This window comes from Panthera pardus, unplaced genomic scaffold, assembly GCF_024362965.1.
Source record: "Panthera pardus isolate Hobbes unplaced genomic scaffold, ASM2436296v1 HiC_scaffold_16, whole genome shotgun sequence".
In the NCBI taxonomy this organism is placed as follows: domain Eukaryota; kingdom Metazoa; phylum Chordata; class Mammalia; order Carnivora; family Felidae; genus Panthera; species Panthera pardus.
Window position 1 is genome coordinate 30,260,088 of NW_026526721.1, and position 16,786 is coordinate 30,276,873.

The 16,786-nt window shown below is 35.6% G+C and overlaps 1 protein-coding gene across 17 annotated transcripts in view; it reads left to right on the forward strand.

Moving 5' to 3' along the window:
* ROBO2 (roundabout guidance receptor 2) overlaps positions 1–16,786 on the forward strand; it is a 597,843-nt gene that overhangs the window by 59,531 nt on the left and 521,526 nt on the right. For all 17 annotated transcript variants that reach the window (XM_053903196.1, XM_053903192.1, XM_053903191.1 and 14 more), the window contains exon 2: positions 7,489–7,815. In XM_053903196.1, coding sequence (XP_053759171.1) covers positions 7,489–7,815 — 327 coding nt within the window. The remainder of the gene's footprint in view (positions 1–7,488; positions 7,816–16,786) is intronic.

The window sequence follows — 16,786 nt, forward strand, 5'->3', positions numbered from 1 at the left end:
TAATTCATTGCCAAATCAGGTCATCTCCTGAGAGAGTTTTACTAAGGTTAAATGGATAAAACAGTTTTTGTGTTTCCTGAATATTGACTTGCTCACCACATCCTATCATATATAGGACTTATGTGGGGGGGAAAATGATCTGTTTCCCCCCTCCCTCATAAAGGAAGTATACTAGAATTTATTCATCATGAAGAATTCAAGGATAGAAAAGTTACAAGGACAGACTTGATGGAGTGATCAATTCCATTTCATTACAAATTATGTTAGCTCACTAATCAGTGGGGATGGAGTTTATAGTGGCACTGGGATATGTTGCTTTCCATGGAGAAAATTTTGATAGGATTTATTTTCGCAAAATAGAAAGCAGTAACAACTCATTTTGAAATCTAGTATAAAGGGATCAACCTGGTCTAGCTAAAATTTACCTTGCAGAAAAACATTAATGCAAGAATGGCCTCAGAAAACATCAACTCTTAGCATTGTGATTAGGGTTTTAAGGAGGAAATATTGGGGGGGGGATCTTTGTTTATAGAAGAGAAAAAAAATAAGGTGCTCACTACATGTCCTGGTAGTCTATGTGTAATTTCTTTTCATCATCCAAACTGGCTGATGAGTCATTTGGTATTCTGATTTGCACCTGGTAAAGTGAAGCATAAATATTTGCTGGTTAATAACCCATATCCCTTTTTCCTTCCACAATGACCTCCTCCTCAATGTGATGGGTCAGGAAACCTTGATTTTTTTCATGTAGCACTATGCACCTCTCTGAGGGAGGGAAAACTTCAGGAAGTATCTCTGGTCACATTCAAAATTTGAGTAATCAGAAAGAACCTTGCTGGCTTAGTCTTACTAGGATTTTTTTTTTTTTTTGAAAATATTCATAACTGTCTTAATGCTTTGTTAGAGGTCAAAATCAACCTTAGCTTGACAATAGCCAGACCTCCAGGATCCTGTAAGTCTTCTTTAACATATGAAATTCCTTTAGAGACTTCCTTTATCTCTACCTGCATACCCCCAACTTAAACATATATAATCAGTCACTCCTCACAATCAGAGTGCAGCTCTTTCTGCCCAAGTGTCCTATCCCTATGCTTTAATAAAGGTACTTTTTGCACACACAAAAAAGAAAACAACAACAGCAAAACACATGGTTATTATTAACTAGGAGATAGTACTGTGTCTGTTTTTAGGAAAAAAAACAACAACAACAGATGCTGCACAGAAATTTGGCTGGAGGGAGTGTATTTGCCAAGAATTTCTTCTGCCTTTTAAAAAACATCAGAAAAGTTTGTGTTGTTTAACTTGACCAGATATGACTATATAGTGAAAAGTATAGCTTTCACTATGAGTGAAATATGAGTGAAAAGTAAAGCTTAGTTCAAGGAAATACTATACTCTAAGTGAACAATGAGGAAGGAGCAGTTTACCTCTGAAATGAAATCAACAAGTGTTCTTCTAGGTGCTTTATTCTCTTTTATTATACTGTGTAATTGAAGTCACTCTAAAAACAAAAGTTACTCTAGCACTCACTGAGTAATATATATTTAAATAAATATATATTAAATATATTTATAAATATATTTATGAGTTAGGATTTTATACTTCTACTCCAACTCTCTAACATTTGAAGAGCAAATAAACTACTCTGTTTTTTTTATTAAATATTTTACCAACGATCATTTCAAAATCATTGTTTGAGAATCCCTGAGAAGCAGAAAAAATCCATTATGTAATTTTGGGTGCTTAGAACCTCATTCAAAGATGCTTCTGCATGCACCTGACTAATTTGTTGCCAGGTATAAGTCATGACTTTCCAGACCAGTTTAGACCAGGTCAGAGGGCATGACCTTCTCCTGGTCAGCATGCCAAAAATGACTGTCTTAGACCTCTTCCATTTGTAACTTCTGACGCTTCTTGTTCACTGTGGGGACCAAGAATCTGCATTTTAAGGAGATATCCCGGGTAATGCTGATGCTGGTAGTCTGAGAATTATGTTTTGAAAACCAAGGAAAATGTGATCAGAGGCATCTATCTGACTCATTTCAGTCAAACTTAGAGGAGGGTTTTGGAATTAGGGTAGTTGTAATGTGCGTTCTTTACTTATTCTTACATCCAGTTTTTAAGAATCCTGAATATTTTGGATTAAAGGTCTTAAGTTCTAATTCTGTTTCTGTTAGCTCTTTAATTATGAACAAGTCACTTGGCTGTTTTATAGTTTACTTTCATGGTTAGCAACAATAAGCATTTGGATGTTCATCTTTAAGCCCCTGTGACTATTTTCTGTTTGTTTGTTTTTGTTTTTTGTTTTTTTTTTTTTAATAAGAGATGAAGAAAGTTGAATAAAATGCGTTTAATTATAACTTGACTGGGGTGCCTGGGTAGTTCTGTTGGTTAAGCATCCGACTTCAGCTCAGGTCGTGATTTCAGTTCGTGGGTTTGAGCCCTGTGTTGGGCTCTGTGTTGATGCCTAGTTCAGATTCTGTGTCTCCTTTTCTCTGCCCTTCCCCTGCTCATGTTCTCTCTCTCTCTATCTCAAAAATAAATAAGCATTAAAAATTAAAAAAAAAAACACTTGACTATGTGAATGTCCTATTAATAATTGAAATAAAAAGGTGTCTAGACTAGCTGCAAGAAAAGTTAGAATTGCAGGTAAATCTGATATTTTGCTTAGCCGATCTGTTCATATAAGAATCCCAAATAATTACATGAGCAATATTAACACTGCAGTCAAAGTTGTTTTTTTTTTTCCCATCTGAAATCTGGAGAAAACAGTTTTATGATCCTATATAAAAGAAATATAAGTGAAAAAATTAGTTATTAATGGAAAGTGACAAACAGGTACTCTAAAGCAGATTGGCAAACTTTTTCTGTAAAGTATCAGCAGATATTTCCAACGTTTTAGGCCACATGAGGTCTCTTTCCTCTTCTACCTTCTTTTTAATTGTTCCTCCTTCTCCTTAGTCTTCTAACAACACTAAAAATGTAAAAAACGTTCTTAGGGGAGGGCCATGCAAAAACTGGTTACAACAGTGCTTCTCAAACTTTGCCTGCAGAGGCATCCCTGAGGGGGTGCAGATTTTGATTGTGTACGTCCTGGGTTGGGCTTGGAGTCCTGTATTTTCCAATTTGCCTGTGGATGTCAAAGTTCGACAGTTTTCAGGACACTTCATGTAAAGTACAGCCCCCTCTACTGTTCAGTTTTGAATCCCCATTAAGTTTGGCTGACAACTCAGCTGTCTTTTTTTTTTTTTTTAAACGAAATAATTGGGTTATTTGGCCCAATAATGTAGCATACCTAGTAGTTTAGTGGTCCTTCCTAATTTTAAAGACCCAGACCTCTTTGCAAATTTGATGAAATCTTTGGTCCCCTCACGATTCTCCTGTTCTGCCCACACATGAGTACCCATTTTTGTACAATTTTAAAGAATTCACTACCTACCTAAAGCTTATCTATCTTAAGGTCACTGCTATATTGCATAATGTCTGAATTTAAGGGAGTTCAGAATTAATCCCCTCAGTTTTAATAACATCTTAAAATTTAGATATATTTCTGTAGATCTACATGTCTGCATTTGTTTGTGTATCTATCAACCTATATGGTGAAACCTTTCAGCTTTATTTTATGCCCTGTTGGATATTGCTGACCTGATGATTATATTTCAAAATAAGAATTATAAATGAAGATATAACCTAATTGTTGGCATGGGTGAACATGAATTCTTACCCCTTATGTTAAGCTTGTTCACAATGCCTTACCCATGACTTTTTAGAAATTGCTTTATTGAAATAATTTATATGCCACATAACTCACCTATTTAAAGTGTGCAGTATATTAGCTTTTATTATTATCACGGAATTGTGCAACCATCACCGTAATCAGTTTTAGAATATTTCATCACCTCTAAAAGATACCCTGATGCCCCTTCACATCCAACTCCTATTCCCCACCCTAGATAATGACAAACCTGCATTGTGTCTCTATTTTCCTCTTCTGGACATTTCATATAAATAGTGTCATGTAATATGTGGCCTTTTGTGATAAGCTTCTTTCACTTAGTATAATGATTTTAAGGTTCATCCATGTTGTAGTGTGTATAAGGACTTCATTCTTTCCTACTGCTAAATAATATACCATTATGTGGATGTACAACATGTATTAGTCAGTTGATGGACATTTGGGTTCTCTCTTTTTTTTGGTTATTATGAATAATGCTGTTATGAACATTACATTAGACTCATGTACAAGTTTTTGTGTGGCTATAAGGTTTCCTTTCTCTTGAGTTATATCCCCAGAAGTCAAATTGTTCGGTCATATGTTAATTCGAAAATTTTTGAGAAAATCTAGAATATTATCCGAAGTGGCTGCACCATTTTACATTCCCACCAGCAATGAGGCTTTCAGATTTTCCATATCCCTGGCGATACTTGTTATTTTACTTTTTTTTTTTTTCATTATTGCCATTCTTCTGGGTGTGGAGTATGTCTCACTGGAGATTTTGATTTACATTTCCCTAGTAGTTAATGATGTCAAGAATCTTTTCATGTGCTTATTGGCCATTTGTCTGGCTTTGTTTGCAAAATATCTATTTCAAATCCTTTGCTTATTTTAAAATTTGGTTATTTGCATTTTTTTGCATTTTTTTATTATGCTATGAGTTCTTTATATTCTAGATATAAGTCCCCTATCAGCTATATGATTTGCAGATATTTTCTTTCTGATTCTGTGGGTTGTCTTTTCATTCTTTTGATTCCCCACCCCCCGCCCCCAAGCACAAATATTTAAATCCAATGAGTCCAATTTATCTGTTTGATTTGTTGCATGTGCTTTTGGTGTCCAAGAAAGTTTTCCTTAACTCACGGTCATGAAAATTTGCTCTTATAATTTCTTCTAATGGATAGTTTTACCTCTTCCATTTAGATTGTAGATGTCTTTTTGAAGTTTTTATAACAGTGGGAATACAATGACTAGAAGAATATCCAAGGGTGACAACACCAGATTAGGTTTACATGTGCTAGAGTGATTAATGGGTAAAATTCTCTGAGGGCTTATTGGACATGCTGGATTCTAGGTGTAATTGCTAAGGGGGCTAGATATTTTGCCTTTTTTTCCTTTTATAAGTCCATTATTTTCTATTTTATTTAATAAGTATTTGTGTATTTCAGGTTCTTTGCAGGCCTTCTCTGGGCCAACTGCCAAATAAGGTGGGGAACTATTTGATAAGGTGAAGAGCACTCTAATAACATGGATGATTGACTTGCTTTGTTTTAATAACAGAACAACTTTGACATAGGGGGGCTGCAGATAAGTGCACGTGGCAAATTAGAGAACAAGAAAGGTATCTAAACAAGGTGATTGTAGCCTATATGCCTGTTACTTGAAGAGTAAGATTAACTGTTGTTCCATTTTAGGATCAGATTGTATGGCTCTGAGACCAGATCTTTACATTTGGGAATATGTTACTGATTTGCCACTGTGATTAGACATTCATATTTAAATACTTTGAGATCTTTTCTGATTGTTTCTTTTAAAATACATCTTTTTATATTCTTGAAATTCCTCATTTGCTTTTGTGATCCAGTATTTTCAATATATATATATATAACCTTCTTTGTTATTGTGATGCACAAGGTGATTACCTGTCCATATTTATATGCTTTGGGTTTTTTTAGTGCTTTAAAAAAAATAAATTCTGACCTTTGTACTCTTTTGCTTTAGGTACCCAGCACTTGTAATGTTTAAGTTCCTTCTTGGATCTGATGAGATAACAAATTGTATTCAACAACCTTGGGAAGTTAATATTTCTCAGATTTATTTATTTTTGAAGCTGAAATGTGCTAATATTAGATGATTGGTTGGAAAATGTTAAAACTTGTATCTAGACTATCATTATGACCTCACACATGGTTATTTTTTTAAGTTTATTTATTTATTTTGAGAGAGAGAGCACTAGCAGGGGAAAGGCACAAAGAGGGTGAGAATCCCAAGCAGGCTTCACAGTGTCAGCACAGAGCCTGATATGGGGCTCGCTCTCAGGAACCAAGAGATCATGACCTGGGCTGAAATCAAGAGTCTGACACTTAACTGACTGAGCCACCCAGGCACCCCAACTGACACGGTTATCTCTTTCACCATCTCTGTTAGATTTATGCGCAAGAGCTGGTAAGACCCTTTCACAAATAATGGCCAGTGACACCTTATAAACTAAAAATATATAAAACAACACATTATGAAAATTTTGATCTCAAAATACCAACAGGTTGTTTTCTTCCTATTCTTTCTACCACTTAATGGCTCCCCTTTCATTGTACTTACAAGGAAGTCATTGGTGCCTACAACTCTTCCTGACTCTATGGTGAGATAGCATATTCTATCAAGGGTTATTTTATGGTATGCCTCTGTCTTCTTTTTTCTACCTTCAGCATCATTTCTCAAAGTCAAGTTCTTTTTATTGTTCTCCAGAATAGTTAAGTAACTTTCTCCTTTTGCCTCCATTGCTCTTTATCTTTTATAGTGCGCACCAAAAATATCTAATACAGATAGTCATGTCACTGCCCCCTCAAAATCTGTTAGCCATATAGAATGAAGATCACAATCCTTAGCATGTTATTTAAAGCCCTTTTTTTCTGGGCTCCAAAACTACCCTTCACCCCCACCTGCCATATCAATTTCCTCCCTGATTATGAAATATATTATTTATGCATATACTCTCATGTTCTCATGTTGTTTCTTCAATTTGAATGTCTTTTCCCCTCTATTTACATAGTTTTATTCTTTATAGCTCAATTAAATGTCACCTTTTCGGGGGAGGCCTCATTATAATCCAGTTAAAGTTAACATTTCTTTTTCCACTCTCTTCCCATAATGCATTTCTTGGACCTCCATGCAACATTTATTTTATTTTAATATAATGATTTATACTTGAATTCCTCAGTCATATATCCCTGAGTTCAAATCCTGCCTCATCAGCTTATTTCCTCTACATTTCTGGGAAATTGATGTCATTTCCTGAGATGCTTCCTTATCTGTTAAATTGAGTTAATATTTGTATATAATTTGTGGGTTATCTTTTTATGTTAAATCTGATGACACAATGCCAGTATGATACACTGCATTGTATATTCTAGATACTTGCCCACTTGGCTTTGTCCCCCAGTAGACAGTAATCACTTCAAGGATAGGAGATCGATCTTACTCTTCTTAGCACCCAACAGAAAATCTCATATTCTCTTTTACTTTGCTTGTCACAATTCATGGAAAATTTAAACCTAACTCATCAGAATTAACATATTAATTCAATGATATATTGTCACATTCTGCAAAGGAGTGGCTACGACTTAGGAGCTGCATCAAGAACCAAAGAATGAAGCATGAATAAAATAGTAATAAGGGCATTTTGAATAATTGGGGATTTCAATGTGAACATAAGCCAAACGAGAGCTATAGATAAGGAAATGTTAAAGCTTGTCTTCATTCTGTCCTGTTTGTAGGATCTCGTCTTCGCCAGGAAGACTTTCCCCCACGGATTGTGGAGCACCCTTCAGATGTCATTGTCTCTAAGGGAGAGCCCACCACTTTGAACTGTAAGGCAGAGGGCCGGCCAACGCCCACCATTGAGTGGTACAAGGATGGTGAGCGGGTGGAGACTGACAAGGATGATCCCCGGTCTCACAGGATGCTTCTGCCCAGCGGATCCTTATTCTTCTTGCGCATTGTACACGGGCGCAGAAGCAAACCTGATGAAGGAAGCTACGTTTGTGTTGCAAGGAACTATCTCGGTGAAGCAGTGAGTCGAAATGCATCTCTGGAAGTGGCATGTAAGTAAACACAATGAATCTTATAAATGGCGTGCACTTTAACTTTGATTTATTTTTAGTAAGCTTTGATTTGTCCCTGTGGCTACTTAATACCTAAAGAAGAAAAGTCAACACACTGTGCATAATTTTACTTTGCCTTCTCCAAAGAGCTGGTCAAAATAATGTCAAGCTATGGTATTACAGTAAATTTATTTATATTGAATCAAAGTGGAAATTATGCTTTTACATTAAAGCAAAGTGGCAATGATGCTGATATTTAAAATTGGAATTATTAATGAAAGATATAATCAAGTATTAAAGTCAGCCATTTATTTATTTATTTAAAAAAACTTTTTAAAATGTTTTTATTTATTTTTGAGACAGAGAGAGACAGAACATGAGCAGGGGAGGGGCAGAGAGAGAGGGAAACACAGAATCTGAAGCAGGATCCAGGCTCTGAGCTGTCAGCACAGAGCCTGACGTGGGACTTGAACTCACAGACTGTGAGATCATGACCTGAGCTGAAGTCGGATGCTTAACCGACTGAGCCACCCAGGTGCCCGTAAAGTCAGCTATTTTAAAATGTAAAATTTATGTCTAATGTGGCCTCAAATATAGGGCATATTCAGTATTTTATACCTGTTTGTGTTACTTATCTATATATAACGTATTATGTTATATTATATTATATTATATTATATTATATTATTAGTATTGCTAAATCTAACTTTTAACAAATGACCTTAAAAAGAATATACTCCCTAGATTATATTAACTCTTTTATTACTTCCAGTCTGAACTCAGGAATCACTACCCTAGGTGTGTAGGGTAGAATACAGGAACAATAACAACAACTCTATTTGTTTATTTTTTCTACCAACAAAACTCATCAGAGAAGAAACCTGGTTTTTATAAGGACAAAATGTTTATACATGGAAGGGTCTTGTTCAGTCTTGGGAGTCGGCAATAGTTAAAGGGTTGACCTCTGGCACTTAAAAAAAAAAAAAAAAAATATATATATATATATATATATATATATATATTTATTTATTCATCGGATAGCCCGAATAGCATTAGTAAGTCAAGAGGTCAATGCTTTGCATCTATGTGAACATTGCCTTCATAAGTTCATACATTATTTTCCAGAATATATTAAAATACATGATAGATTTGTTTATTATTATTATTATTATTATTATTATTATTATTATTATGGTTTATAGGTAAGGATCAAATTTGTGTCCTAATTTAAACAGTACCATGAAATTTTGATATTAGCTATTCTGTGGAAAGATTTTATCTGGAATTGATCATTAATAAGATGGTAACAATTGGATGTAAAAAGTTTACTCTTCACCTTTCTGGTTGTACCAGTAGGTCTTCATAGATAAGAAAATTTGAGATGCTTCAAGATGCAGGAGACTTATTTATGTAGCTGGGAAGGGAGTGCAAAATAATAGCTCAAAGTCTCATGTCTGTAATTAAACTTGGTAGTTATACTCATGTGCAACATGGTATCAAACTGGATTGGGAAACTTGCATATATGTGTGTTGCAATTCTCTAGAATATGTCAGCTTTACACAGGGAAGCATCTTTTAGTAAATAAAATCATAGGATTTCTTCTTCAGCTACCTAGATGAAAGCTTTTGTTCTTAAGTGTCTGAACTTTTGGTTTACAGTTTGTACCAGGAAATCTGAAACACACTAATGCTTGAAATGTGTATGTCCAATAGGAAAGGCTACAAGAATTCTAAAACCCAAATTTGTTTTGTGAAGTACTTTGCGATAGGGGCATTAGAACCTTAGCTAGCAATGCTATTTTGCACAAGGTCCCAGGTAATTTCATTTTTATAATTGACTTCAAAAAGGAGCTAAATTAGATGCAGCTTAGTGAGATTTGAAATGTACACACAAAAACCTCAAAAATAAATATTCCTGACTCTTCTATTTTTATTTTGAAATATCTTATTCCTGGAATTTTTCAAACGCATTGAAATATTTCAATGTCAAATTCCATTGATTTCCCCCCCCACCACCTCCCTTTATAGGAAATGTTATTGGCATTATTCTCCCATTTTATAGATAAAATGAAGCCCGTGATGGTTAAGTGACGAAGACTTAGGCAATAAGTTAATGGAGATTTGAAGACCAGATCCTGATTAGTCTAATTTTAATTTTAGGGAATTGTGCCATATTTGGGAAAACACTCTAATTGAAATTTGGCCTACTCCACAAATAGCAATAAAGAATTTTTAATTAAAATGTTTTTTTTTAATTTTATCTACTCAGCAACAAATATCTGTTTTTAATCTTCAACTAATTTTTCTTCTTAATATTAAAGTTTATCTAAATTGCCAGTCATTTTATTGTTGGGCAGCTATAAACATTTTTTTCCCCTGAACCTTAGCTTTGTTAAAATTCTTCCCTACATGCATTCATCTTGTGTTTTTATTTAATCTAAAGATTGCTTGCTTTCCTACTTGTGTCATTAATAATCAATCACACTTGTTTTAGGAGGAAAATTTTAAACCATGATTTTCTTCTTTTGTAATGTGACAGTAGCACTTTTTATTTTTAAATCAATGAGCTTTGAGAAATTCTAAAAATACTTTTTGACCTAGAGAGGAAAACAAGAAGGCTTCTAAATTGGATTGAGCTAGTGAATAAAATTCTTTCTTCTAATGCCGTGTCAACAGTTCATGCCATTTGAGGCAACACAAGATCAAATAATACCCATTTATATGCTACTCATCTCTTTCACATTAGATCATCAGTCATCTGTCTTTCCTTATGTGTTTCATAAAATGTATTAATATGGAAATTTGGGTCAAAGCATTGTGGTATTTCAGTATTATTTGCTACCAAGGTATATATTTTTAAATAAAATGATACAACAATAGTGATAGATGAGGTACGTGTTTGGCCTTCATAATTTAGAACACTTAACCTAAATGCTCAATTATGACACATCTCTTTTTCATCCAGTAAAGGAAAGAATGGAAGCCTAGCAACACTGTGTATGAGAACTATAGGTAGCTTGAAAGATTGGTGAGCACCATAAGTTGGGAAAGTAGATTTTTTTTGTTACGTAAAACAATCCTTGAAAGAGAATTGAAAATTGGGTTAAGGAGATGATGATTGAAGTCAGAGATGAGTCAATAAGTTGTCAAATCATTCAGAAAAGAGTATATATCAGATTTTGAACTGAAAATAGCAGTGAGGATTGAAAGAAGGAAATAGAATCAGTCATATTTAGAAATTATAAGGCATATCACTTTATGGTCAGTTTAGGGATTCAGGGGATACGAGATGATTCCCAGTGGTTGCTTCTTTGGTTTTTTGTTTGTTTTTGTTTCTGTCGAGTGACTAGGTCTATACTGTTACATCCGTAGGGGTGGCGGGTACAGGAGAGAAGAAACAACTGAAATGGGAATAGGAGATTGAGGTGAGCTTTGGCTGTATTGTTTTACATACCAATGAGACCTCAAGGTAAACATATCTCATGTTCCATTAAAAAGGGAATTTCTAGAATTGAGAAGAGAGGTCTTTACCACATAGAAGGTAAAGTGATGAGAGGAGAAAAAGAAGTAGACATGACTGCCCAGGCAGGCTGTGGTCAGGGATGGTTAATAAGGGCTGAGGTCACTCCTGTTGCTTGGAACCCCCATATTTAATGGTGGACAAAGGAAAGAAGTACTGGATCAGGAGGTGCTGAGAGGTATCAGCGTGATGACGTATGGGGAGTGAAGGGACAAGAAAAGGAAACAATTTTAAGAAAGAAAAAGTATTTTGCAATGCAAATGTCATGTGATGGTTAAATAAAAAGTACCTGTGGGCTCTAGGAATGGAAAGTGAACATGTCAGCTGAAGAATGAATCAGCAGTGGAATTAGGGTGGCAAATGCTGCCATTCTCCCAAGAATTTAGCTGTGAGTGGATCGTGAGGGAACTAGAGCAAGGTATCTAGGTCTCTGCACTATTGCCATTTGGGGTTGGATAATTCTTTGTTGTGGGGCTGTGCTCTGCATTGCAGGATGTTTAACAGCACCTCTGGCCTTTGCCTAGGAGATGGCAATAAGACCTGCTCCCCCCACACCCCCCTGTCCCAGTTGTGACAACCAAAAATGTCTCTGGACTGCCAATTGTCCCTTGAGGGGTCAAAATCAGTTGAGAATTACTGATCTCTGGTATCTAGGTGATTAAGAGTATACGGATAAGTAGCAAACTTGTTACAACTTTTATTATGAAAAGATTATTGATTAAAAAATACGGAAATTTTTGGACTCTCTTTGCTTCGCCTTGATTTTCATTTTTCATTTCAAAAATCTTGGTTTCTGCTGTCAGATGAAATGTGCAATTTTATTGATAACCGTCTATCTTGGCAGGTTGTAGAGAAGTCAGCCCATTCTTTACCATACTGTAAAAACACGTTTTTGTTTTCCTTTCATACAAACTTCAGTTTTATGTAACATAATAATGCGCTTGAGGAAAAAAAAAAAACATTCAAGAGGGCATAATTGATATGGAGTGTCCAATCACTTACCTCATGTTTGCTTTCTCCCTCTTAATTTGTAAGGAAAAAAAAAATAGCAATCCAGAAAGTACTTTTCAAATCACTTGAACTCAAGAAAGGTATTCAGGTGAAAGCAACTTTTACATATTTGGGAAACAGAATTGCGGGATTCCCACCAAAGCACCTGGCACCGAAGATGTTAATACACAGTTTTCCAGTGAGCCCAAGAGAGCGGAGGCATAGCTGATGCAGATAGGGTTTCAGTGTGAACACCAGTTGTCCCTGTGTTTGGAGCAGAAGGAGCACAGGGGTCCTTACCCATTTTGTGGCTGCCTGTGATATAGCCTGAGTCAGTGGTAACCCCTAGAGATAGCAGCTGTAGCCCCAGGTGGTAAATATATGACAGCAGCTTGATCTATCGACCAGGGTAAGAGGGGGTTCTGGCCTAAATGAAAATTCATGAAAAATTGATGAAGTCCCCAGATTATGTTTTCTGTTTCCTTTTCTCAGCACTATGCCACTGTAGAGAGGGGAGATTAAATGAGGTGCTGAACGCTTTAGTGGCAAGGAGGTTGTGGTTCAAAGGTCAGGGGTCACATAGAAACCGATCTCTCTCTCTCTCTCTCTCTCTCTCTCTCTCTCTCTCTCTCTCTCTCTCTATATATATATATATATATATATTTGCTTTCCTTACTTCGAAAGCAAAATACAAAAACTTTTCAGATTAACTCTGATAGACTTTTGCTTTGATAAAAATAAAATGGCAAAATATTTAAAAGGTGGCTTTTGATGCAACTACAAAAGAGAGAATAGATGCGGTTTATAATTTAATTGGGGAACTAGAAATAGATGGAATTCCATGACTGTGGGTTGATTTGTTTTTCTTTCTTTCTTTCTTTCTTTCTTTCTTTCTTTCTTTCTTTCTTCTCTTTCTGTTTCTGTGTATCAAGACTCATGCTGCAAGAAAGTCATTTAGACAAGGAAAAGGTCTTGCATTATTTATAGGTCACAGATTGCTAGAATAGCAAAGCTATGGAACACTCTGCAAACATAATGATCCTGTTTGCTTTAAATCCACAACTAAATTGATGTTTTATCTGTACAAGGAAGAGAGGTTACAGAAGTAGACCGACTTTAGTAATAGAGGTCACAGGTGGCATTAAAGATGAACACAAGGTAGTTTCTTGATATTTCCAAGTTGATATATATGTGACTTTTTTCTTTTTCTTTCATTTTATTTTGGCTGCAAATGAATGTTAGCCAGGCAAATTACCTTTATATTTCATAAAGACACAAAATAAATTAAATTTCAAAAAATGTTGAACCATGGAGAACTTTTTTAAAAAAAATTGCTTTATTGCTTTATTTAATTCACTTACCATACAATCTACCATTAAAAGTGTACAATTCATTGTTTTTCAGTACATTCACAGAGTTGCCCAACCCACATCACAATTTGATGTAGAACATTTTCATCACTCTTAAAGGAAACCCTATACCCATTAGCAGTCAATCCCCATTCCTCTCAAACCCTCCTGCTTCAGCCCTGAGCAAAGACTAATCTTTCCATCCCTGTACATTTGCCTAGTCTGGATATTTCATACAAATGGAATCATAAAGTATATGGTCTACGTGACTAACTTTTTTTCCTTATTATAATGTTTTCAAGGATTATCCTTGTTACGACGTGTATCAGTACTGCGTTCCTTTATATTACTGAATAATACTCTATAGAATGGATATACCCCATTTTATACATCTGCTCATTGGTTCATATGCATTTGGATTTTCTCCACTTTTTATATGTTATGAATAATGCTGCTATGAACATTCCTGTGCAAGTTTTTTTGCGTAGAAATTTGGTTTCATTTGGGTATTCTCTTGGGTATATATCTAAGGATAGAATTGCTGAGTCATATGGCTGGTAAATCTGTTTCACTTTTTGAGGAACTTACATGTAACTTTGAAGTTATCACACCATAACTATCCTAAAAGAAATAAATATACAAACAAACCTATCCTTTTTAATGCATAAGAGACAGTGAGTCACTCTGGAGCTGATATTCGTACATTTGGACCATAAAGAATGTAGGTGCAACTGATTTCTTCATGATTTTTCTATTTGTATTTGTACAAATTTTAAGAAAGAATTCAGAATTTTTTTTTGTAGGGTAGGGAATATTAATAGCTGAAAAATGTTCATAGCCCAAAGTATTTGAGCCATGTTATGGGTTGAATTGTGTTCCCCCCAAATTTATATGCTGAAGCTCTAACCCCTAGTATCTCAGACTGTGAGTTTATTTGAAGGTAGAACCATTAGAATGGTTAGAATGCAGCCACTACATTAGGTCCTAATTCAATCAGACTGGTATCCTTATAAGAGAAAAATTGGACATGTAGAGAGACACCAGGGAGACAAATGCAGAAAGGAAATACCTTGTGAGGACACAGCAAAAAGGGGGAGGCCAGGGAGGGAGACCTCAGAAGAAACGGAACCCTACAACACCTCAATCTCAGATTCTGAGCCTCCAGAACTGTGAGAAAATAAATTTATGTTGTTTAAACCACCCAATCTTATGGCAGCTATAGCAAATTAATACAGGTCATTAATCTTAATACAAGAATAATCCCTTCTAACAGATAGTATTAAGAGGAAAGTAATGTTGAGAATCAAATATTGTTTGCATTCTATAGATTTTGTTCTGCCCCACAGTGCTGGTCTGAGGTTGGTTTAAAAGAAATCTGTAAACTCAGTAGAATGTATTATAAGCCATGAATGTATAGGCATCAATCAATCTAAAATATCTTTACCTGGGGGCTCCTGGATGGCTCAATCTATAGAGCCTATGACTCTGCATCTTGGGTTGTAAGTTTGAGCCCCACATGGGGTGTTGAGATTATTTAAAAAAAAATTCAACTGGAAACAAAAGACAAAGTAGCAAACATTTTGGTATCAGAAAACAGATGTTTGTGGAAGCGTGTTTATGTGCGCATACATACATCCGTGTTATTTTGGGCTGTTCTGTGTGTGTACCTTTTAATTTTGTGAAACTCCATCAAATTCTTTCAAATACATGTTGTTTCCTTAAGCTTTGCAAGTGAAGGTGTGAAATTGCTGCTGCTGGGGGACATGTTTGAATTTATGGTCTATTTAAATAGGTATGCTATATTTTGATATCAGGTTTCTGTTGATTGAATTGACTGCATGCAACCCCTCTTTGGTACAAGTCTCAAGTTGCTAGTCACTCAAATTAACATGAGTTAACCCTGACTCCAGGGAAAGCACATAAATGAAGTGAAATCTTGATGTCCTTTGCCTTTCTCAAAAGATTGTTTCTGAAAACAGTATTGTCCTGAGGTCTGCAAATATGTGAATACTATCCATGGAGTGACAATCAAAACTGTTCATAATGATGCCAAGATGGGTCAATACAAAACATGCTCTGGTTAGTGCTGGTTTTCAACCCCAGCAACACTGTTCAGATGTGGTTAAAAAAAAAAAGTCAAGGTTTTGGAGGATTTCCCACCTATAAGCCTTCAATTTATTAGCTTTTGATTGGTGTGTAAATAAAAGTTGATACGGTTGACATTATACCTAGAAAACGTAATTTGGGGCTGCAACTTAAAAGCTTTTCTCTCAAGATTTGTGTTTCAGCAGAATCCGGGTCTCCAGTTTTCTTCTTTAGGTTGAATTCGTTTCTGATACGTCTAATACACGTTTCCATTCGCATGCAGCCCCCACAATGTTTCTATCTTTTCATGAAGGAGATTGTACTTCTTTCATGCATGAGTGGGTGTATATGGTGAGTTCATTATAAGAGTATAGAAGTGAAAACAGTACGTGAAATTTTATTCAGCTCTGCAATTTCCTCTTGTGGCAGTTGGTGGCTTCACTGCCAAAGGGTGAGGTTCTATTGTAAAATTGATAAAGTGTTTTACTCTGTATCATTGGAATTGGTTTTTCTCTTTAAGCTATTTTCAAAAGCAAAAACAACACTCCCAACCACCATTTAAGAAAACTTAGGAGATATTTATACATTTTTGGCAATTGGATAGATGTTTTACAAGAAATAATTTGGGTTCCTGCTTGGGGTGATTTCTATTATCTCTCTAAAGTTCCCTAGCACTACCTTCCTGGGGCTGCTCAGACAGCAATAGATGAATGTTTCTGGGCCTTGGGTAGAAATGAAGCTAGGATTGTAAGGGAGACAGGTGTTTTGATGACGTGACAGACAGACTGATACATAGGCCCAGACCCTGGTGAATCCCAACAGGTTTTCTTGGTATGTTTATTTTGTTTCTGCAGAAAATCTACCATCTGTAATCATGTATTCACTGGTTAATCTAAACCTGTTGCACAACTGATCCTCAAAAGGCCAACAAACAAGGTTGTCACCCTGGATTACAGGCTCCAAAAGTCTGGCTGTTTGTCTTTGGCTCACTGGGTAGCATCGCAAGTAAAGGTTGGGAATTCAGCCT